The 23,022-nt window shown below is 32.8% G+C and overlaps 5 protein-coding genes across 6 annotated transcripts; 3 read left to right on the top strand and 2 right to left on the bottom strand.

Annotated features, from left to right (window-relative positions):
* The first annotated feature begins 2,580 nt into the window (after nucleotides 1–2,580).
* LOC107426881 (lipase) lies at nucleotides 2,581–6,203 on the top strand. Of its 2 annotated transcripts, XM_016037176.4 has the most exons (11): nucleotides 2,581–2,783; nucleotides 3,020–3,089; nucleotides 3,552–3,631; nucleotides 3,861–3,926; nucleotides 4,069–4,116; nucleotides 4,244–4,311; nucleotides 4,473–4,548; nucleotides 4,636–4,797; nucleotides 4,989–5,183; nucleotides 5,463–5,551; nucleotides 5,764–6,203. In XM_016037176.4, exons 2-11 carry the CDS (start codon nucleotides 3,023–3,025, stop codon nucleotides 5,960–5,962), a joined length of 1,050 nt encoding a protein of 349 aa, XP_015892662.1. In that variant the 5' UTR covers nucleotides 2,581–2,783; nucleotides 3,020–3,022; the 3' UTR covers nucleotides 5,963–6,203. The 2 variants fall into 2 exon arrangements, with proteins under 2 accessions (XP_015892662.1, XP_048322047.1); XM_048466090.2 differs by lacking the exon at nucleotides 3,020–3,089.
* Nucleotides 5,992–8,000, bottom strand: LOC107426899 (uncharacterized). The gene is made up of 3 exons (XM_025077806.3): nucleotides 7,103–8,000; nucleotides 6,834–6,982; nucleotides 5,992–6,697 (listed from the first exon to the last, which is right to left on the bottom strand). Exons 1-3 carry the CDS (start codon nucleotides 7,674–7,676, stop codon nucleotides 6,653–6,655), a joined length of 768 nt encoding a protein of 255 aa, XP_024933574.1. The 5' UTR covers nucleotides 7,677–8,000; the 3' UTR covers nucleotides 5,992–6,652.
* A 2,432-nt stretch (nucleotides 8,001–10,432) lies between these two features.
* Nucleotides 10,433–13,814, top strand: LOC107426930 (E3 ubiquitin-protein ligase MIEL1). Its single transcript, XM_016037250.4, has 12 exons — nucleotides 10,433–10,677; nucleotides 10,824–10,911; nucleotides 11,022–11,078; nucleotides 11,217–11,249; nucleotides 11,402–11,479; nucleotides 11,676–11,719; nucleotides 11,818–11,858; nucleotides 12,431–12,513; nucleotides 12,600–12,691; nucleotides 12,792–12,861; nucleotides 12,983–13,024; nucleotides 13,344–13,814. The coding sequence occupies exons 1-12, from the start codon at nucleotides 10,628–10,630 to the stop codon at nucleotides 13,467–13,469; spliced, it is 804 nt and encodes a 267-aa protein (XP_015892736.1). The 5' UTR covers nucleotides 10,433–10,627; the 3' UTR covers nucleotides 13,470–13,814.
* Nucleotides 13,815–14,916: 1,102 nt separating this feature from the next.
* Nucleotides 14,917–18,976, top strand: LOC107426922 (uncharacterized). Its single transcript, XM_016037232.4, has 11 exons — nucleotides 14,917–15,222; nucleotides 15,544–15,657; nucleotides 15,743–15,897; nucleotides 16,014–16,107; nucleotides 16,383–16,453; nucleotides 16,547–16,653; nucleotides 16,928–17,049; nucleotides 17,444–17,532; nucleotides 17,734–17,793; nucleotides 18,430–18,534; nucleotides 18,664–18,976. The coding sequence occupies exons 1-11, from the start codon at nucleotides 15,054–15,056 to the stop codon at nucleotides 18,787–18,789; spliced, it is 1,212 nt and encodes a 403-aa protein (XP_015892718.1). The 5' UTR covers nucleotides 14,917–15,053; the 3' UTR covers nucleotides 18,790–18,976.
* A 215-nt stretch (nucleotides 18,977–19,191) lies between these two features.
* LOC107426923 (CASP-like protein 1E1) lies at nucleotides 19,192–21,703 on the bottom strand. The gene is made up of 2 exons (XM_016037233.4): nucleotides 21,152–21,703; nucleotides 19,192–19,774 (listed from the first exon to the last, which is right to left on the bottom strand). The coding sequence occupies exons 1-2, from the start codon at nucleotides 21,409–21,411 to the stop codon at nucleotides 19,423–19,425; spliced, it is 612 nt and encodes a 203-aa protein (XP_015892719.3). The 5' UTR covers nucleotides 21,412–21,703; the 3' UTR covers nucleotides 19,192–19,422.
* Nucleotides 21,704–23,022: the final 1,319 nt, after the last annotated feature.

Below are 23,022 nucleotides of genomic sequence, written 5' to 3'. Positions count from 1 at the left end.
ATATGTGAATAATTGAGAGACAGCAAAGAAGATAATGTTTTATTCTATGGGCTTTACTCTCTCAAGAAAAATTCATGGAATGTGATAGAATTAAAACCCGATATATCATCAAAACCCATCTACATTTCCTTACTGGCTCTTTGCTCACCGCACATATTTCAATGGAGCTCTCTACTGGTTGCCAGCAAGGGATTTTTAGAGCGATATAAAGATTCATCATGTGGTTTGATTTTTGTGATGAAACAATTGGGAAAACAAGGTTGCCCAAAGAATATAATGATAAATATTACCCAAAACGTCTATTAATTGGCGGGTCACTCAAAAATTCACTTGTTCTATGCGTTTCTCATCAGCAGCACAAACAACCATGCACATTCAAAATCGATATATGGGTGATGAAGAAATTAAGTGATGGGACATCGTGGTCGTGCGATTTACAATCATCAGTGCAACTTCCATTACTCCATCTCTATGCATCGCCGCTTGCCAATGGATATTTGAATGGTGAAGTTCTATTGTTCAGGTATGTTCGCTTCAACAAAATTAAATGGTGTTTCCAACTTCTTGTATATGATTTTAACAAGTCCACCATTCGCAATGTCCGTACTCAACTCCTTGGAGACACCAATGATGATGAACTTCTTCGGATTGAGGAGTTGTTCATTTAATCAGAAAGTCTATTGGTTTGATGATTAGACCCGGTACGAACCAGTTAGAAATATTATTTCAATATAATTCTGTAATTTTGGAATTTCTTTTATTTAAATTTTGGAGTACAACTATGGGAAGTATTAATTTTCATTAACTTTTAGCATGTTATAATAAATCCCATTATTATAGAATTATTTGTATAATGACTCTAAAAATTTGATTTTAGATTGATTAATTATGGTCCCCTTGTTTTCTTTTTATATAGAGGGTTGAGTAAACATGTATATAATATAATTATCAACAATGCTAAGGGTATCTACTTGTATATTAACTATTTAAATATATTTTGATGTGACATTATGTTTTTTATAACTATTATTTAAAAAAGAAAATGATGTACTTGTACAAAGAGAAAACAAAAACTAACATTGATCTAAATTTACTTAAGCACACACATATTGATTTTTTTTTCTTTTTTTCCTTTTTTTTTTTGGGGGGGGTAATAACACGAGTATCATAAGGATCGACATCCTAGCCACTTAAATATAGCTCCTCCATTGATGATATCTTTAGGGCACAAAATTTTGGATGTTTTGCTAGTATTTTGAAGCTCTCCCACCAAAATCTTCGATATGTCAGAGCGATGGGTGTTCTTCTGGAAGTGGTAACTCCAATACATGACTAATAATTTCTTCACTGAGCATGTGATGGTAATTTGGTTTAAAGCTCTCAAGCTACTCCAATTTCCCAATGCTTCATATTTTCCACGTCGCATTCATTCAAATGTGGCTTGTCTTTGGTGTTCACGAGAAGCAAGTTCAGTCTGCTCATCAATGTGGCAATGCATGATGTTGTTGTGCTTCACAAACTTATTCACAACTGCGCATAGTAAAAATAAGGAAAACACACGACAGAAAAGGGAAATAATATATAAAAAAAAAAATCCATTCAGATATGAAAATACTATTTGTCATATAATAATTATCAACGAGATCAATATATTATTTGACAATTTAAATGGTTATTCAAATTTTTTCACTTTTTTGAATCAAAGTTTAAAAATATATATATATATATATAATTAAATCCTAACAATTATTAATTATCAGCAATATTTCTAATAATGACTATCATTGATAATCATAAATAATAAAATTCTTTAAACATTATTATCTCATTGGCCATGTTTATGATATTATTTACATTATCAAATGTTATGATAATTTTTATTTAGCTTATTAATGGATTTTTCTAAATGTTGGATAAAATATAGAAAAATATTAAATCGAATTGGCTTAAGCAAGATCACCTACTAGAGTCATACATTTTTTTAACCTGTAAGCATAAGGTATTATTAGACTAATTTTACTCTATAACAAAACAAACATACATTGCTTCTTAAAAAAAAAATACTAATTTTCTAAATCAAAAGTGTCGTACAAGTTTTGTTATAAAAAGAAAACGTTTCCAAACTAGCACGGATTTAGTAAATATATATATATATATATATTATTTTTCTATTAAAATATTTGTGTGGAAAAATCAATAATGATATTTTAATTGATTTTGTTTTTGTTTTGGCGATAATGATATTCTAATTGTTAATATATACAAATGTGAAATAAACATAAGCAATTTATATTTTTTAAAAAAATAGAAAGGCGAACACGGTGGAGGCGACCTCATATTAGCGAATCCTATTCGAATATCCGAATCAAAGTACACGTCACCAGGTGCGGTGCAATTACAATACGCCACAAGAGAGATAACGAAAAATACCTACACAAACACAAACAACAACCTATAAAACGTTCAAACGTCAACGGTAAAATGACAACAAGATTTAGGGGTAATTTCGGCAATTCAAGAGAAATCCGAAACGACCGTGTGTTTAATTTCTTTCTTTCTGACCACCCTGTACATGTCGTCATCTCCTCCTAAGTGCCTCTGCCTTTATTTTTGACTCCCAAACTCACTTTTTCCCTCTGCCGCTCTTTTGTCTTTTCCCCTACCTCCGGGGACGGAGTCACGAAACGGTGCCTTTTTTAAGCAATTCGCTGTTGTGCGGTCACCGGTGCAGCTTAAACCCTGTTTTCGGAGCTCCGAGTTCACAGAACGAGCGCGTCCTCCTGGTTGGTTTTACTAGTTCTTTTATAATTATTAATTATTTATAGAGCATTGTGCCCTAATTTTGGTCAACCAGATGATGCAAATGATTTTTGGCTTTTTTTTTTTTTTTTTTTTTTTTTTTTTTCCCTTCATCGCAAAATTAACTGTGGTATTGGTTTTAATTCTTAATTTTGTGCTTGATCATTATATCTACACGGTTTATTAGATTCTGATTTGTTTTTCTTTTTTGCGGGGGCAGAGTATGGAAAGAAGGAGATGGTTGATGTTTGCTGTATTTAGTTTTCTGCTTGTTTGTTCTAGTGGAAGAGGTAATATATGCATTGATTTTGATCATAATTGTTCTTTTTTGTTTATTGTCTTCAACTTCATGTAAAGAATATTGCATAAATTTTTTTTTAAAAAAAATTAAAAGCTCCATGTGAAAGAATTTATGTGCCATTGGCTGCATTTATTGTTTTTATGTATTATTTTCTGACTATTTTTTCCCATATAATTAATGGGTTTTTTCTTTGAAGAAATATAATTGATGGGTTTTGACTTATGAGGAAGGATAATTTTTGACATCATAAGATAGCTTCTCTTTGCTTCTTGACATAATGGAATGTAAGGCTTTTGGAGTCTGTATTGAACGTTATGAGTTATAGAACTAATATGTGCTGGTCTAAAGCCTCCAAAACCGACTGGAACACTAAATTTTATGAGTCACAGCGAAGTAATCGTGTTTCCATATGTGTTTAAATTTATTTATTTATTTATTTTTTAAATTGCAGAACTCAAGTTAAAGAGCAAGGGACATGTCCCTGTCTACAATCATACACTCGTCACAATAGTGGTGCATTATGCTTCTGCGGTAATGTTATCTGATACATGTTGTTGACTTGTTGGTATTTTTAAGGGGGATTTTGTTTTAAATATTCCATATCATGTATAGAGCCATTATTGTTCTTGTAAATCAGTATGAAGCAGTTGTTGTCATTTACAGCTACATAAATTAGCAAGATTGACTCTCCTTAATTTCCTTCGTGCTGGATCAAGTCAATTTTTCAATGGTGACTGAGAACAAGCTTTTCGTCCTACAGGTGTACATGTCAGATTTGACAGCACTGTTTACTTGGACATGCTCGAGATGTGATGGTGTAACTGAGGTACTCATGTTTATATAACTATTTCCAACTTTCTATATGTGAGGAATTATACAGAAGGGCTTGTGTTTGTCATTCTAGTCCCTAGCTAAAACCTGTTGGCACTTTTTATACTAAATCATAGTTGGCCTGGTTATTCTGACAGGGATTTGAAGTGATAGAACTGGTTGTTGACGTCCAGAACTGCTTGCAGGTGTGCTGTTATGGAGTAGCCTTATTTTATCCTGTTCAATTACACATACGGTTTTCCTTTTAGTTAGTAAAAAGATAATTTAAGTTTTGTGCTCCCTATCTGATGTTATTATGACTATCTTCTATAGGCATTTGTTGGAGTTGCAAAGGATCTTAATGCTATTATTATTGCATTTAGAGGAACTCAGGAACACAGGTAGTAAATTTTATGGGGGTTTAAGTGACATTGTAATTTCTGTTGAACCAGATCTATAAGCTAAATTGTTGAGTGAAAAGTACAGGGGGCTAACTCGTTTTACTATAGTGGTCTTTCTGATTTATATCCTTATAATAAGGTTGGGTGGATGCTTGTTACAGCATACAGAATTGGATTGAAGACTTATATTGGAAGCAGCTCGATATAGAGTACCCAGGCATGCCCGATGATGCAATGGTGTGTAGGATAGATAAGCTCCTTCAAATTTGTCACTTAAATCTATGTTGGAGACTAATAAGTATTAATTTCTATTTAATTCTTCAGGTTCACCATGGATTTTTTTCTGCTTACCACAACACAACCATACGCCATGGAATTCTAGATGCTGTTAAAAGAGCCAAAAAATATTATGGAGATATAGACGTCATAGTGACAGGGCATTCAATGGGAGGGGCAATGGCTTCTTTTTGTGGACTTGACCTAATCGTAAGCATTTCTGGCTATCTTAGCACAATAAAAGTTTTATTATGCATATCTTTATGGTCTGTGAGTGGGGTTTTTGTGCTCTCTCATGAGGTACATTATTGTAGTTTTTCTGTATCTACATTGTTGGTGTGCTCTCTGGTCATTGTTAATGGGCTTCAATTTTGTTTATGGTATTATTTGTTTATTTCCAGGTCAATCGTAAATCAAAGAATGTCCAGGTTATAACATTTGGACAACCTCGTGTTGGCAATGAAGCTTTTGCATCTCAGTATAGCAAGCTTGTACCTAACACAATACGGGTGACAAACGGACATGATATTGTGCCTCATTTGCCTCCATACTATTCTTATTTTCCCAGGAAAACCTACCACCACTTCCCAAGAGAGGTATGTTTGCTTAACTAAAGTAATTATTACCTATTTTCAGCAATAGATGAAATTTAATAGGGCATGAGGACGATTTAGGTCTTTTAATATAGTTATTGGAGTCAAGTGTCTAAACTTTTTGCTGTGCGGTTCAACACCTTCCAATTCCTTCTGTATAATATTCATTAGTGATGATTACTATTAATGTTGTATTCATAACAATGTATTTGATTATAAGAATGTGCAAGTTTCGTATTTTCTAGCTTCAGAACCTCTGTGTTATGTTTTTGTTTGTTTCAGGTGTGGCTTCATAACATTGGATTGGGTAGTCTCGTCTACAACGTTGAGAAGATCTGTGATGGTTCTGGTGAAGACCCAGAATGTAGCAGGTATCTAATGTTGTGCTTTTGATATCAATGGCTATCTTCTACTTAAATTTGTCACCTATCTTATTGCCATTTTCTTCTATTATTGCTCTCTTCAATCATGTTTGGACTGAAAACATTTATCTTCTGTCAGTGAGAGGAGGAATACAAAACCAAAATCAATAAAAACAAATTAATTTAGAAAGATGCTTCAAAATTTTGTAAATCCTGTGCAGGTCAGTCAGCGGTAATAGTATTTCAGACCATTTATCGTATTACGGTGTTGACTTGATGGGTGAGACATGGAGATCATGCAGAATTGTGGTGGATCCTGGTTTGATGGAGTATAGCAGAACAGATATTAGAGGAAATTTATTGTTGTCCAGAGATCCTAAAACTGTACTGAAATTGAATAATGTGGCCAACCCTCTCTAGTTCTGTAAGCCCAAAAAGTTATTTCATTCTTTATTTAGAGGTTCAAAAAAAAAAAAAAAAAAGGAGAGAGAAAGAAAGTGTTATTGTTATTGTGATGGGCTGGGAATGTACATAAACCGTCTACAAACGGTGTATTGGACACTACATTGGTTTTTTTTTTTTTTTTTTTTTCTTTCTTTTGTACGAATTGTAAATAATTAGTTTATTTAGTGATATTTTCATTTAGTTTCTACGCGTAAAATTGGACAGGTCCTTTCATTTTTATATATAATTGATTGAAAACGATATAAGGTGAAGTCTGACAAAATTATTGTAAGACACTGTGTTAATTGTAAAAATTTTACTAGATAGTCTTGATTGAAAAAAGAAAAGTAAAAATTTTAAAGGATGAAATTATTATATCAACTTGATAAGAAAAAAATAACAGATTAATTTATTTCTGTATTTAGAAGTATTTCAATTACTGTGTAAAACTATTAAAGTGGTATTGAGCATCTGAGAAGGCAAATCAAACAGGAATAATTGTTGATATTTAATCTTTACACTTTTAAGGGGCAAATTTTCAACAGTGATTTTATGCGAAAGCCACATTAAAACAGTTTTATGAACATAATAACAACAACAACGACGCCTTGAAATACAAGTAATCGACAAAATCCCCAAAGCTTCTTGTTACATCCATTCAATTCTTCATGCAGTCTTCAATTCCTGGTTTGGTGATTCAACCATATGTTTCTGCATCACACACACACACACGCACAAAAAATAAAAAATAATTAAATAATTAAATAAAAACATGTGTAAATTCTTCTGAATTTCGCTCTCAAAATAAGACAAAATTATAATTTTTCAAAAAATAATAGTAAAATACCTCCTCCTCCTCCTCCTCTTCCTCAGCATTAAGAGCATTACTCTTATTCTCTTCAGCAGGGCTTGAGACTTTTTCTTCAACTGTGGCTTTTGCAGGTTCTTCTTCTTCCTTCACCAAATTCTCTTCCACATTTACAGTTTCTTCTTTCCCTGCATGCATAATAGAGAAAATTAGTAGCTAAACCCAATAAACAATGAACAATTCTGAGTATATGTAGTACATTGCTCTGTTTTTAGTAACAACATGTCTTATTTTCCCACAAATTTTACCATTTTCTTTCTCTTCAGCTTCTGGTTTTTCTTCATGATCAGCCAATTCTTTCTCCTCCACTGCATTATGATCATCGTCAGCCTCATCATCTTTCAAATCCTCATTGCTCATCAAATTCATAAGCTTCCCTGTTCCATGGCGTGGAGTATTGTACTCAGATTTCCCAGAACGTCCTTCAGAAACAATTCCATCAATTCCCAATTCCTCATCTTTCCTCGACGAGAAGAAATGGTTTGGTGATTCTTTGGATATCAATCTCTCTTCCACATCACCATTATTACCACCTTCAACATTTTCTTTGCCACCTTTCAATGATTCATGACTATTCTCATTGATTGTATCCTTCACAGCATCCGAAGCCTCACCACCGGACTCTGCCTCAACGTTATCGCTCTCTGGCCGTTGTTGTTGTGGTGCTGCAGAGTTTGTGGTCGAATTGCCATCATTAATGGCGGTTTCTTGGACGGTCTCTATGTCTTTGCTATTCTTGGAGCTACCATTGTTAGATTGCTTGGGGCGGAAGATAGTGTTTCCGGTAGCGACTGCGCCTTGTTTTGATTCGCTACAACCCATTTTGCAGAAGTGTTTTTCAGATTGTTTTGAGGGAGAGAATATGAAGAAAGGGAGAGAGAGAGAGAGAGCTCAATTTCCCTCCCTTTATGGATGAGAAAAAGTAGATGGAAATGAGGAATAGAAGTTGTTTGGTTGAGTTTTTCTTTCTTTGCATGGGGGTCTTGATTTGGTTTGTTGTATAAGCTAATAAGGAGAACACATTTTGTTGGTTTGGTTTTTTGGTTTCTGTTGGTCTTTCAAAGATTGAGTTGGGTCTGTTTGGGCAGCTCAACATTAAATAAGGGAGGTTGCATATTTAGGTTGGTAAAACGGCTGCCTTAGAAGGGACTTGTCCTGCTTATCTACAAATCTATATATTTATGGGCATTATTTGTTGAGGATTTATTAAAGGATATTAAATTTTCTTGGTAGAAATCAATGAATCCAATGGTTGCTGCCATTTGATATCTTACAAGTTAGTTAGAAAATTTGATAGTTATTTAATATATGTTTATCTTTTACATTTAATTTATTCAAGATAATTAAATTTTTTCCCAAGCTTGTATAAGAAAAACAATATATATATACACACACGTTATTGCTTATTAATTAGAATTTTAATTTTAAATTATTAATCGACATGATATATTTAATATCTAATACATCCATATGTTTTCATCGTATATATAAATTATACTTATAATTTTTTAATACATATTGTTATTATTTATTAATAGTGATTAATGGTAAGATTATTAAACCTCAAGTGTTTTTATCCAGTCTTCTCGTTAAGGATTCTTCTAACTAATGCTTTCTCTCCCATTAAATTTATTAAAGAGATGTATAACTTATTTATTTGACCTTGAGTTGATGTTGTTACGGAAATCGGTTTCCAAGATTTCAGGTTCTTAATTTCAGTGAAGTATTCACTTACATATGCACCTTGAGCATTAATGGAGGTCACATGCAAACTTTTATCATAAATGCATGTTAGCTTTACTTTTTCCTCTTTATATGAAACAAAAATTATATAAAAATCATGAACACAATATGTATGATTGATTCCATCTTTAACTGAACAAAGAAAAACAAAAATGAAAATTAAAGGAAAAAGTAAAACTTCTAAAAAAATATTTATGAGCAAAAAAAATTAGACATAATCAGATTCATGTGTATAGAGAAGCTAAATATTGCAAAATAAAATAACATTAAAGAATCATGATACTCCAGATCAGGCCCACTGACCAGAGGAGTACCTAAAAGTAATTGGCATATATCGGTGCACCAACCAAAAAAATTGCAAATTGGTAGTCCAATGACAAGTTGCTGAATTAACAAATAATACAATCTACAATCTACATAAATACAAAGTAATTAATAAAAATTCAGACCTCCCACATGAAGATTGTATTCATCTAAGGCTCCCAATACATATACACATATAATATCCCTTTTATATATGCACACACACACACACACATATATATATATATATATATAATAAATTGGATGAATATTTAACGAAATTATAAGTGCAATGCACCTAGAAATTGGAAAATGAACTAAACTGTATATCAACAGTTAGTGATCAGAAAACTCCATATCCAGTGATGTCATATCTGAATCAATTTGTTATAGATTTGGGCATGGGGGTTTGATTTGATTTATCATAAAATATTTTTGAGATGCATTTTATTTTGGGAAAAAACAAAGAAAAAACAAGAGCGGAAGCTAATCAGATTCAACTTGGAATGAATGCCTTATACCGAAGTCAGTGTGGAGAAACAATTTCCAAACCCATTTAATCTCTGTGATGTGAAGATATTTCATTTATGACTGTAATATGTTTTAGTTCACGTTTTATCATATTTGGTATTGTGCGTTTGGATTGGAATTTATCAAATACTTTAGAATGTAACAAAGAGTTTGGTTACAAATCATAATATCTAGTACTTAAATTTGATTGTCTTTCTGCATCCTAATATTAATGAGACTAAGTACAATTATTACTCTGTTGGCACCAAACTAATTGCTTTCTTTTTGAAATTACTCAAAATGTTATAGGAGGCGTGCCTGTTTATGAACTATGAAACTAGTTTTCAGGTTGGATTTGTGAATCAAATATTACTGCATGGGTCTTGACGTCCATTTCAATTGGCACACAATTTTTGCCAAAATGCCCTTCTCAGCTTTTTCTTTTATTTTTTATTTTTGGGTGAATTTAAAGCTTGAAACTTTATACTTTTCTTTGCAATTAAATGGAGTATCAAAATATCATAGAGAGTTATAATTGGAATTCTTAAACAGAGAAAATCTAGACATCAAATGCCATTCAATTTTTCAAAACTTCTACTTGGATTTGATCCACTTAAGCTGAATTTCTTTGAATGGAATAGGAAAAGTTCAAATTTTTCTACAAGTTTTTTTTTTTTAATTTTATATTTTAAGTAATAGAATATCTTGTATTTATTGGTGTTCATCCCCCTTTCCATCAAAATGGGTGAAAAAAACTGAAAATGTTTTATAACGCCTTGCAAGTATTTGTTGAAATGCCCCTGCGAAAAGATATTGCTTGTTTTGGGCTCTCTGAAATCCGATTCGCTGATATTACGGCGCCGGTCGCTTTGTTTCAAAGTCACCAGCCACTGCCACCCCACCTTATCCTTTCAAATCCCTCTCTCTCTCTCTCTCTCTCTCTCTCTCTCTCTCTCCCCCCAAGTGGGTAATGCGAATATATATATATATATTATATAATATATATATATATTTAAAAATAATTATTTTTAGTAGAATTGGAAAATTGGAAATAATTAACACTATAAAAGGTGATCTTTTGGAAGATAATCCTTTTTTCTCATTGAGGATTGTGAGAGAATAGAAAAAAAGAAGCCATCCCATCCTTCCCAAATCGGGAAACTATTCTTCCTGCCCCATTGCCTTCTCTGCAAAAAAATTCTCTTTTGCCAACACTCATGGAAGGCTCAACCAATGAACGTCTTGATTTTGGGAGGATGGGTTACGGGTAAGTAATTATTAATAATAAAACCCATCAAGCTCTTCTTCTTCTTCTTCCTCTGTTTTTCAATTTTTGGCTTTATTTTGAATAAACGAATCAATGGGGTTCTTCTGATTTTCAAATATTGCGTCTTTCTTTTACGGGTTTTATAGATGCAACCATTACCGAAGAAGATGCAAGATTCGAGCTCCATGTTGCAACGAGATCTATTCCTGTCGCCATTGTCACAACGATGCCACGGTGAATAAAATATGTTATTTATTTAATCTTAAAAACTTTCTTTTGCAACTTATTATTATTATTTTTTTAAACTGTGTAGTTGCTAAATTTTGTATATTTTGATCTGTTAGAGCATGTTGAAAAATCCTTATGATCGGCATGAGCTGGTTCGTTCCGATGTTAAACAAGTACGATTCAAATCTCTGTTTATAACTTTGTTTTTGGTATAAATTTTTTTTTTTTGGGGTCCTTTTTTGTCTTTTTGGTCAATTCTTTCATGATAAGGGACTTTTTTTTTGAGTTTGCCCTGTTTGTTGTTGTTTCAGGTTGTTTGTTCAGTTTGTGATACAGAGCAGCCGGTATGTTTCTTTGTATACATAATAGGACAAAAAAAAAAAAAAAAAAAGAAAAAAAGAAAGAAGGAATTTGCTTTTTCTTTTCCGGGTATTGGAATCTTTATCCTACTTTTTCTTTTGATCTAATGTTATTCAATATCTCGAATTGGTTTCAGGCTACTCAAGTTTGTACTAATTGTGGCGTCAATATGGGGGAATATTTCTGTGACATATGCAAATTTTACGATGATGATGTAATCTCATTATCTCAAATTGAATTATTGAAAGGATTATAAATGAAATTATTACTGAAAGTTTGTTGCTTTAGTGGTTTTGATTTATCAGCTAGAGGTTAATTAGATTGAGATTTTATATTTGGTTTATGTTCTTTGTGTATTACTTGTTGTTACTTGTTTTTCCTTAATGCTAACTTCTGTTTAATATCTGCAGAATGAGAAAGGGCAATTTCATTGCGATGATTGTGGAATTTGTAGGTTTGTAATTCAACTTTATGATTATTTTTCCCTTTCTTTATGCTTGATTTTGTAAATCAATTGGTAACATTCTGTTATTTTGTTTACTATGGCGACAGGGTAGGTGGTCGTGAAAATTTCTTTCACTGCAAAAAATGCGGTATGCAGTTCTTTGATAAACCAGCTGGATTAGTTTTTCTAATTAATGGCTTGAAAATCTTTCGTATCTCATCATTGTGAAACCAAAAATGGAAATATTCGGTAACTAAATTATGACAAAGGGTGTAATGTGTTTGGTGAGCGATAGTGACACCATATAATTGGTCAATTTCTGTCTTTTTCTTTGATGTTACAATTTTCTTGAACCAATTGTGTTAGATCTTTTTTTTTTTTTTTTTTTTTTTTGGGTCCTGTTGGTGGCTTGTAAAATTTTTGGTGGTTACTATTTTAGTCTGAATTATTTTAGGCCTATCTCAGTGGTAAATAATGGAGCGTTGCTAAAAGTTTAATGTATTACCCACAACCAACTTGGAAACTCTTTTACCCTTTCTTGCTACCATTTTCCAGTTATAACTCATAAATTCAAGTCTTAATATACATCCCTTTAGATTTACAATGATTCTCTATATAGACTCCATTCTGTAAATCTCTTATCTGCACCATGTACATATTTATATAGTTGTCGTCTACTTCTCATTATTAAAAGTGCAAAAATGCTTTGCAATTTTGCAGGGTCTTGCTATTCGATTAGCCTGCGTGATAACCACTCGTGTGTAGAGAACTCCATGCGGCATCATTGCCCCATTTGTTATGAGGTTTCTGTTCTAATTGCCTTCTTAATTAGTTTATTTCCATACTTTCTTATGATCTCCTTCTTAAGCCTCTATTCTATATTCTGCAGTACCTTTTCGACTCGCTGAAAGACACAACAGTGATGAAATGTGGGCACACAATGCATGTTGAATGCTACAATGAAATGATAAAGCGTGATAAGTAGGTCAAAAAGAAATGTCATTACGTCTAGTTTTGTTAACTTACTAGATAAAATCATAATTGTTTTCACTTGCTAACTCAAATTAATTAAATTACTCAGATATTGTTGCCCCATATGCTCCAAGTCTGTGATCGACATGTCTAGAACCTGGAAGAGAATAGATGAGGAGGTACTTAATGCTCATTGCAATATGCTCATTCTGTTTAAGAAAGTTGTTCTTACAGGTTTGTATATTTGACACATTGTTTTTTTGTATTTTTATTTTTGCAATTGTTTGTTTCTTTTGTCAGATTGAAGCAACCATTATGCCTGAGGATTACCGGTATAAGAAGGTAATTACTTTCTGTCCTTGTTTATGTCTGCTAATTCATGGATTACCTATCACACTCTTTCTGATCAAACTGAGTTTAAATACTTCAAGAGATGCACAAAATGAATTCTAGAAGATGGTAAAATAATAAATGAAGGTGGAAGAAGAGTCAAAGTGTGAGAAAAGCTGTTCTCTAGATTAAACATCTTATTATAATTAATTTCTTTTTATGGCTTAGAATATTTGATAATATATCATATGGGGATTTTCCCTCACAATATTATGTATTAGAATGGACCTGAATAAGCATCTAATAAGCAAGACTTAATTGCATTCTGCAGGTGTGGATACTTTGTAATGACTGCAATGATACTACAGAAGCTTACTTCCACATAATAGGGCAAAAATGCAGCCACTGCAAATCATATAATACGCGACAAATTGCCCCTCCAGTTCGTCCTCAATAACCAGAGACTGGTTCAGGAATTTATTTTTATTACAATTAGGAGCCATAGGAAGCTTGCAGCGTCGGTATAAAACAGAAGGTGAAATTTGATTACATGTCGAATCAGAAATTCGAAATATTTGTCGTCCTCGAACGATTCTGTATTATTGCATTTTGATTCTAAAAAAGAAAAAAAAAAATTGTTTGTAATTTTTAGAATATTTATGTATGCCTCAAAACTTTCTTAAGGCTATTCTTCCTCCAAAATGGAGTTAAAGAAACCCAGCTACAGGGTTGATGTAAACATATGTTGTATACTCTGATTTAAAGGAACGAAAGCTAGTCTTTTGATGTTTTTTCGAGACAATTGTGTCATCTGATTAATGATATCGAATCGACAATGGAATTTTATCCTTCCATGATATGAAACTATTTTCATGGTTTCCAAACACAAGCCAATGACACCTAACAGACTTGCATATATGATTGACAAAAGGTTCATTACATGCTAAAACTCTGTGTTACTCTTAATCAAAAGGTAGGAGCTCCACATATGCCGATGCAGAATATATGAATCCATAGGAAAATACATATTATATTTACACATTAAAAGTGGAAGATTCCAATCTGCTTTGTCTCTATCTTGAGTAGTGTGTATGGGGGATGGGAAAATGCAAGTGGTGGGTCAGGTTTATCAATCCTAGTTAGGGTAGTTTGGCTTGCAAGCTTGAGTTTTCCATAATTGCAAGTGCAATTCATTATGGGTGGTTTTTGTAGACCATACAGATAGCAGCATAGCATGGGCAAAAAGCAAAATCCTTCTGAGTCTGTGGAAGATTGTAGAAGAAAAGCTTTTGTGGTCCATTCCCTTATGTCACTTCAACCTAAAAAACAAAGAATGCCAAACTGTTCGACTTCTTCCTCATCCTAAATTTTTTGACCAAACAATTCAGTTGCTATATCTGTCATTAAAAAAAAGAAAAGAAAAGAAAAGAAAAAAAAATCAGTTTCAATATCATAAAACAACAAAATCTTTCATCTACTCAGACAATTTAATGGTAACTTTCTACTTTCTTAGTTAAAAATTGTGAGTTCAAATCTTTCATTTTCAATATAAAAAAATAAAAAATAAAAAATAAAAAAATCATTTTTTTGTTCTCATTTTTATGATATATTTATTATATATTACCCTTAATTTAAAGGATTTTATGGGGTTAATATTTGGATAACTCTTCCAGTTCTTCTTCTTGTTTTTTTTGTTTTTTTTTTTGGGTTTTTTTGTTTTTGTTTTTTTGTATAAATTTGAATAGCCAAGCCCAAGGCCCATAGTTTGGAAACAAAATCTGTGCTTTGATGGACCAGCGCATGGGCTCAATAATGTGTAATATTAAGAACAATAAAATACTTAAATCCACGTGTTAATCTAGGAGTGGTAGAGCACAGATCAAACATATACTGCAGTTGCACGCAAGAAATGTCCCGTTCCTCCCTCTAAGCCCTTGTCGCTCGTAGAACCTTTGGCTTAAGCCCCCTTCTCCGAAACGCGCCGAGTTAACTCAAAGCTCGAATCCCTATCGACTCGGTCTTCACTCGGCTCCTCGAAGCCATGCAAGCAGTTTCGAAAGCTCGCGGACTCAGTCGAGCATTCAAATTTCCGATTTTTCTCAACTCGGATCGGTTTCTTGCTCCGGATGTACTACCAATCGAAGCCCCTCACACTTCTCTTCCATGGCGGAATCACAGCACCTTCTCCTCCCGAACCTCGTTCTCCTCTGGTACCTTCAACAATTCAATTCTGAATTTTTTTATTTTTATTTTTTATACCTTTTGGTGAAATTCATTTTGTAAGCTTACTAAGAAATCCGTAGAAAAGTGAAAAATAACGAATTGAATATCATTTTGGAAATTGATACTCTTTACTGTTTGGTTACTGAGAATAACGAGGAAATGAAAGAAAAAAGAAAATGAAAATAGTAGAAACTTCATTCTCATTGTCTTGGAAAAAATATCTGATTATATGATTGAATCAAATGAAGCTTTTTTTTTTTTTTTGGGGGGGGGGGGGGGGGGGTAACATATGATACTGAATTGTGTAGGGTTTATTGGAGGAGATTATTTAGAAATCAAACAATGCGCTATGTATATGAGAACATTGTCCCGAGCACATTTTTCTGCGAAAGCGAGTGGTACAATCGACGGCAGTCCAACAGGTTGATGATTTTTCCTTTGGTGTAAATTTTTGAAATTGTTTTCTAGTTCGTTTGGTGATGTTTTGATTCTTTTTTGGAAATGCAGAGGCTGTAAAGGAGTCGTATGATCAAATGCTCCAATCTGTTGTGGTTAAAAGAACAATGCCCCCAAATGCTTGGTTATGGTCTTTGATTGAAAATTGTAAAAACCATGATGATATTAAGCTTCTTTTCGACATTTTGCACAACCTCCGACGATTTGTTAGTTTTTTTTTATCTCACATATTTATGATGATATATTACCTGTTCATATCTTCCCCGATGTGAACTTTTAAGTTGTTAGTCTTGACAGTTTTATGCCCTGGTTTTGGTTGCAGAGACTATCAAATCTTCGGATAAGTTCTAATTTTAATTGCAACCTCTGTCGTGAAGTTACAAAGGCATGTGTTCGTGTAGAGGCCATTGACTTTGGTAAGCCACATAATTGTGCATTTTTATGACAGAACTTTGACTTCCATTTTTTATATATTTAATGTGAACAATCTATTTCGCTCATCAGTTTTGTATATAGATTTGTTTGATTGTTATGAAATTAATGTAGCTTATTTGCCATTCCTGTACTATGGTAGTTATTGGTTAGAGCTCTGACATGCAAAGATTCTTTTCTATTATACTTGGCACTTGGCAGATCAGTGTATTCTATTGGACATCTTTCTCTATCAAAATGATTTTGCTCATGTTTACAGGCAAGAAGACTCTGTGGAAGCATAATATTTATGGATTAACTCCTAGTATTGCATCTGCTCACAGTTTACTGGTAGTTATGATGTTTCAGCTTTTCCATAGAACTGTTTGGTTTCTAGTGCTTACCGTTTGCATTTAATAATTGCTTGTTCTGATACTGGTCCAGTTGTATGCTAAAAAGCACAACAATGCTGACCTTATGAAGGAGATAATGAAACTTCTGAAAAGGAATGACTTACCATTGCAAGCTGGTACAGCAGATATTGTTTTCAGGTGTGCAGGTTATACCACAATTGTCAAATTTAAGAATTTAATTCCATTTCATTTTTCATCTTCATCATGTAACATCTCCACCTTTGTCAATTCTTGATGTTATCTTTGTTAAGCATTGCGGAAACAAATTTATAATGGTCTATAGAGTTCAATAATAATAAAAATAAAAGTAGATATTTGTTACCTAAAATTATCCTACTATCTTTTTCTCTTTTAATTCCTTCAGGTATGTTAATTATGATCTTAATTTTATATTTGAACTGACCATTTGCAGCATTTGTTACAATACTAATGATTGGCCATTGATGTCGAAGTACTCGAAGATGTTTGTCAAGGCTGGAGTCAAGCTAAGGCAAACCTCTTTTGACATGTGGATGGATTTTGCTGCTAAAATAGGTCTATTTCAGTTTTCTTATGTTATAGTATAGTTATAGTATAGTTATACTTGGCTGTCTTCTTGTAGGCTTGGGTTGCACCTTGTTTTATTATTAGTAATTTACTGGATAAGGAGGGTTGGTTACATGAAAAGCTCTGTTATAAAGATAGAAATACTGTTCAATTGAACTTTTTTCTATTGAGCTCACTCCTAAAATACATTGTAACCTTGATATGCATAGACTTATATCGCCTGTAAGTTTCATTTGGGAGTGTCATTTTAAGTATCACCAATGTTTTGGAGATATGCTTGTTATATTGATTAAAAAAGAGGTTTAGAAGTTATGCTTTTTGTTGGCTCAAAGTAATTTTGACAACTTATTCTTTCTAAATAATTTCGAGTTCTTATTTATAGGAGACACTGAGTCACTGTTGAAAATTGAGAAGTTGAGATCAGAGTCAATGAAGCAGCACACTCTTGTGACTGGATTTTCATGTGCTAAGGTAATAAATGTCATAGCTTTCCCCATTTTCCCTGCACATGTATCAGAACCAGATTGACATATCCTTGAGATTAGACATGCATACTATTAGTAGTATAAGGTATATGAGAGAACTGCTAAAACATAACTGGTTAAAAAGTGAAGAAAGTGTTTAGTACAATTTTTAACATGTAAACCTATGATGGTGCTTTTATCTTTTCAGTATCTTCTATTAGAAGGAAAGGCTGAGGATGCTGCCGCTGTCATTCAAGTCCTAAGTCAGGTACCCTAATTTCCCTTTTTCTCTATGGTATGAGAGAAGTTTGTTTATCTCTCCAACCCTTCTCCAAAAATAACAAGAAAAGGCAAAACAAAAACTGAAGAGAGGGAAAAGAAGGAAGTAAACCCACTTCCACCCAGTGGCTAAGGCTTCCATCGTTGCTTTATACCTCATTTAGAGAACTGGAATGTGGTGCACAGATGTTTCCTCTTTAGAGATTTTGCTGGTACTCTTTACCTAGGAATAAAATATTAATTTAAAATCTAAACCAACTAGTCTTTATTGGAGCAACTGCTCATTATCGGGTGAATGAAATAGGTCAATTATTTCCCGAGAAGTGATGTCTTCTAGCATATTAATTGAATTGGTAATCAACTTGCACAAAGCAAATATAGCTAATGCCTGATCTCATAATTGGTATAGAGTATTTTACTATTTGTTGATGTATGTCGGATGTTTCCTCTTTCGAGATTTTGTGCTATTCTTTACATAGGAATAAAATGTTAATTTAAAATCGGAACCAACTACTAAGTGTTTATTAGAGTAACTGTTCACTTTCGGGCGAATGAAGCAAGCCTATTATTTCCAGAGAAGTGATGTCTAACTGCATCAAGTGATGTCTTTGTTGATGCATGTCAGAATCTACCTGAAGCAAAGAAGTCAAACATTTTGGTTGAGCTTCAAAAGCTAGTAAATGAGTGGCCCTTGGAGGTTATTAAGCACCAAAAAGAAGAAAACAAGAAGGTAGTTACTACTTACTAGTTACTGTGTCTGGTATTATGCTGTTATTTTAGAAAATTTTGACTTACATTGTTCAATAATGGGTTTTTAGAAAGTGAGCTGACGTAATCATGTTCCTGTGTCTTTTCCCAGGAGTTAGCTACATCTTTGAAATCTGATATTCCTGCCATGATCAATGCTCTATTAAAGAATGGCTTAGAGGTTACAATAAATATGGAAGACTTAGAACTAACTAGCAAAGAAGGTATTCTAGCTTGAAGATTTTCTCCTGAAGCAGCGCTGGACCAACTTTATTTGTGGCCTTGGGCGAGAGAAAGGATAGGCATTTTGCTTTTATCTTTTGTATTTTTTAATGAAGAGGTGCGATACTTAATTTTATTATTTTTTTACTTTGTTATGATTATTTACATTTCTTACAAACAAATGAAAAATGCAATGTTAAGCATTTGACTGCTTGAAACTGAATAATCAAATAATATGCTATTCAAAGGGTATTGGAAAATTAAATAGAAGAAATTCATTATCAAATTATTCGGGGAAGAATTTTTTTTATTGTTTTTTTCCCCGAGTGAAACTTTTAATGGGCACATAGCATAGATTTAGTTCAATAATCTGACCCTGAGTAACGCGACGCATTGCCAGACCTTTTGCTGGTTGGGATAAAACCAATAAGAAACTTTTAAACATTCATGATACCCAAATTTCTACATAAATGAATAAGCAACAAAAGAAAATCAACCACAACCGACTTCTGAAAGGAAACCCTACTTGACATTTACTGAAGCAGTTCACCAAAACAGAACCAGAACAGAGTAAGAAAAGTGAAAAAGTTGTTCTACAGGGATTTTGTAAGACAAGAAGAGTAGATCATTTTTATCTATCTATTTTTTACTACTTGGTAATTTTCTTGTGAAGTGACCTAGCTGAAAGCATAACAAGGAACACAAATGCAATTGATCCCAACAACGACAGTATAACTGCAACTGCTGCTTGCCCACAAAACTTTCCAAATGTGTTGCAGACTTTCTTCCATTGCACATGTTTGTTTCCTTCACGCCCCATGAGTCCTATAGCACCTGCAGCTCCGATACTCGAGAAGAGCAACGACACCATTATCACATCAAGGAAGATCACCACCAACCTTGATGATGATGAGCTGCTTTTTCCTCCACGGTTTGCAAGTGAAAGAACTAGTGAAACTGCTGCATATGCACTTGCTACTGCATTAACCACCACAAAGTACCTGCCAAAAACCATGATATTGAATCTAAATTTAGAAGTTGATCAAAAACCCATGTATGCATATCAGAATATATCTCTGAAGGACTACTCTTTTTAATTTTTTTTTCGTTCTTTTTTTTTTTTTAACCGAAAAAATCTCAAAATAGCTTCCATATTCCTAGAGCCATGTGTTGGTTATCTTTCAATTGTGAAATCCAACGTTAATTTCTTAACCGACAGCTTATTTCATACTATTTGTTTGCATGTGATTGTCATTTACAAGGGAAACAAACTCTTTGAACCATTTATCTTATTGTCAATCATTTTAATTTACCATATTTTGACCCAAAAAAAAAAAAAAAAGAGTAAAAAGAAAAAGAATCTTAAAATCAAAGGAAAGGTGGGGTTCTTTAATAAAGTCGACAGCTGTCACAATGAATAATTGTTCAAGTGGGTCTTGTGGGAAATGTATAAAGTGGGATTACATTGAATTTTCTTTATATCTTTGTGAAATAGTAATGTTAATATTATGGAGACCAATAACAGCCTGTACTTCCGGTGGGTATTACAAATGAAAATGGAGTACAATAACAACCTAGACTTCCGGTGGGTACTATAAATGAATACAATAATTGTACATCGGATACTAAGGATGGGGTAGGGATATATAGATCAAAAGACATACGAATTTACAAATACTTTCATACCCAATTGATGCTGACAAGCTCATTTAGTGTGCTTGAAAATAAAACTTGAATTATTTACCCAAAAAAAGAAAATAAAACTTGAATTGGGATATCATCAAGTGGGTGGGATCAGTTTCAGAAACAGAAAGGTTTTTATATTCGAAAGGTTTTTATATTCCTTCTTTTAGGCCAAAAAAAAAAATTCGAACTAACTATCTCTTTTGGGTATTTTCCAAAACTATACTATCCTAAAGATTTATCTTGGAAACAAGTAATAGTTTAATTTTGCATACTGGTTGTGTACTAATCCCACATTAATTGCATGAATTCTGCTTATCTAATTCATCTATCTTATAAGATAAACTAAAAAGATCTTTTAATCTATTTGCCTCAATTGCTGGATATTTTCTTACTTGTCTATCATTATATTCTTTGTAGAAGCAAAAAAATATGAAAGAAAGAAACACCATTTTCAAAATCATTTTGACAGAAAACAAATAAAAGAGGAAATTGTTAGGTTCTGTTGCTTTATCCTAAATGAATGATATGGAAACAGCAAGTTAACCCCGAAAGAAAATAAGTACCACATGATTAAAATTTTCTCCCATAAGCCATAGTATGTAACATGGAATTTAACAATTCTAAACCAAAAAGTCATTATAGAATTGCAAAAACAAATCAGTGTTAATACTCATAAACATGAAGGAACTTACACAAAGGCAGACAAGTAATGCCACTTTGCAGGGACTGAAACATTAAGAGGTGGAAGACCTTCCACAAGCTTAATTGGAACAACTTTGCTTTGCTTATTAACCCCAAGAACTATAGCAGCTGCCAAAGTTAGTGCCAAGGCTAAAATCCTTAGAAGTGACTCACAAGTCCCAGTTGTTCTCTGGTTTGCCACCATCACTTCCCTCCCTCTGCTTTCCAACCCATCTATTTTACCATCATTACTTCCTTTCTGATTCTCCATCTTTCACAAAAACACACAGAAATCCCAAAAGCTCACTGAATATTTGAGACACACAAAGAGTCAGAGACAAGAAGAAGTAATTTATAGGATGGGTTTAAATAGAGAGAGAAAGAGATTGGTCAAAGAAAGGGTGTGAAAGGGTTAAAAGGAGGGAAACCAAGTGGAAGAGATATGAAAAATAATGAAATCAGTGTAAAGGATACACAACTAAGGCAAAAGAAGCGGGTCAGTGGGAAAATGAGGCAGAAAGTTTTCTACTTTTTATTTTTTATTTTTTTTGGGGAAATAATGAGGCAGAAAGTTTGGTGCAGGGAAGTAATGGGCTTTGAGAGAGGATGCATTTAATGTGAAAGCTATACCAAAAAAAATAAAAAAACAAGAGAAAAAAAGAAAAAAAACATATATACAGGTTGTGAAAAAAAAAAAGCTCTATTTTATGAAAATTATAATAATAACAATAATAAAAAGAACATTTTGACATCTTTTTGCAAAAGATTTGGCATGTGAACACAGGCATTGCCCATCAACTCACATCCAAATCTTTTTCCATTTTTTTTTTCTGTTTTTTTCTGTTATGACACTTGGGGACCAGTTTTCAATTTCATTGATGTGTCTAAACTCTGACCTTATTAGTTTGGTATTTGTCTTTGTATGTGCTTGACGGCTTTTTTCTTTCCCTTTTTTATTTTATTATTATTATTTTTATTTTGGTGCATATAAAATGATTGAAGGCTTTTTTTTTTTTTTGATTGAAGGCTTTGAACATCATTCTAATGTGGAATTATATATTATATTGTATATATTACAGATTGCATAGTTGGGATTTGAGAAGATCTCCTCCCATAGAAACAAAACCATTTTTTTTCTTCTTTTCGCTTAAAATAAAAGGAATGAATTTAACAATATTTAACACATTAATTTAGTTAATCGATATGTATAATTTGTGTAATTGTGGTCGGTTTGCTTAATTTATAAGAGCTAAAGCCAAAACTAAGAACATTTTTCACTTTTCAAAATGATCATTAATATAAACTAAAACTATCGTCAAAAAAGTAGTTGGCTCTTTTACATTTTGCATGTTCCCGAAGGAATTCTTCCATAATGAATTCAACTACATCAATATATATATATATATATATAGATATGAATTATCTGTTCTTAATTTATGAAGGGATGGCTGAAAAAGACAAAAGAAGGTCACAATTATTTCCTGAATTATGAAAACTGTTACAAAAAATAGAATTAAACAATAGCAATAGAAAAATAAAATAAAACACACATATTTATGTGAAAAATCCTTGATAGAGAAAAACTACGGATAAAGAAAGGTAAATTTTTATTAATAAATATTAGTACAAAAGGTGAGCAAAATAGAGCGATTGAAATCCTAAAAAAAAAAAATACAACAAAAAAAACCCCCGAAATATATATATATATATATTGCACGGACGAAATAAACTAAAAAATTGGAAAGGTCTATACCGCGGGGGCGCTGCTACGGTCTCGGGCCTATCGGCCCTCGCCCTCCGCTACCACCACAGAGTCCATTTTTTTTTTCTCAAAATAGATTTCATCAAACGAGTCGCACCGCGAGCTTTCCGGATCGGGTCA

Source organism: Ziziphus jujuba, chromosome 11 (genome assembly GCF_031755915.1).
Source record: "Ziziphus jujuba cultivar Dongzao chromosome 11, ASM3175591v1".
Classification (NCBI taxonomy): domain Eukaryota; kingdom Viridiplantae; phylum Streptophyta; class Magnoliopsida; order Rosales; family Rhamnaceae; genus Ziziphus; species Ziziphus jujuba.
This window is presented reverse-complemented; position numbering and strand designations above follow the sequence as displayed.

Bases quoted from the DNA above. Each gene is read 5' to 3' on its own strand.
- LOC107426881 (XM_016037176.4), top strand. From the start codon at position 3,023: ATGGAAAGAAGGAGATGGTTGATGTTTGCTGTATTTAGTTTTCTGCTT. The intron at 4,798-4,988 runs GTAAGCATTTCT...GTTTATTTCCAG, and splicing joins TTTGTGGACTTGACCTAATC to GTCAATCGTAAATCAAAGAA. The intron at 5,184-5,462 runs GTATGTTTGCTT...TGTTTGTTTCAG, and splicing joins ACCACCACTTCCCAAGAGAG to GTGTGGCTTCATAACATTGG.
- LOC107426930 (XM_016037250.4), top strand. From the start codon at position 10,628: ATGGAAGGCTCAACCAATGAACGTCTTGATTTTGGGAGGATGGGTTAC. The intron at 11,720-11,817 runs GTTTGTAATTCA...CTATGGCGACAG, and splicing joins GATGATTGTGGAATTTGTAG to GGTAGGTGGTCGTGAAAATT. The intron at 11,859-12,430 runs GTATGCAGTTCT...GCAATTTTGCAG, and splicing joins CTTTCACTGCAAAAAATGCG to GGTCTTGCTATTCGATTAGC.
- LOC107426922 (XM_016037232.4), top strand. From the start codon at position 15,054: ATGCAAGCAGTTTCGAAAGCTCGCGGACTCAGTCGAGCATTCAAATTT. The intron at 15,223-15,543 runs GTACCTTCAACA...TGAATTGTGTAG, and splicing joins CCGAACCTCGTTCTCCTCTG to GGTTTATTGGAGGAGATTAT. The intron at 16,454-16,546 runs GTAGTTATGATG...ATACTGGTCCAG, and splicing joins CATCTGCTCACAGTTTACTG to TTGTATGCTAAAAAGCACAA.
- LOC107426899 (XM_025077806.3), bottom strand. From the start codon at position 7,676: ATGGGTTGTAGCGAATCAAAACAAGGCGCAGTCGCTACCGGAAACACT. The intron at 6,983-7,102 runs GTAAAATTTGTG...TTATGCATGCAG, and splicing joins AGCTGAAGAGAAAGAAAATG to GGAAAGAAGAAACTGTAAAT. The intron at 6,698-6,833 runs GTATTTTACTAT...TGTGTGATGCAG, and splicing joins AAGAGGAGGAGGAGGAGGAG to AAACATATGGTTGAATCACC.
- LOC107426923 (XM_016037233.4), bottom strand. From the start codon at position 21,411: ATGGAGAATCAGAAAGGAAGTAATGATGGTAAAATAGATGGGTTGGAA. The intron at 19,775-21,151 runs GTAAGTTCCTTC...GGTTTTTGGCAG, and splicing joins CATTACTTGTCTGCCTTTGT to GTACTTTGTGGTGGTTAATG.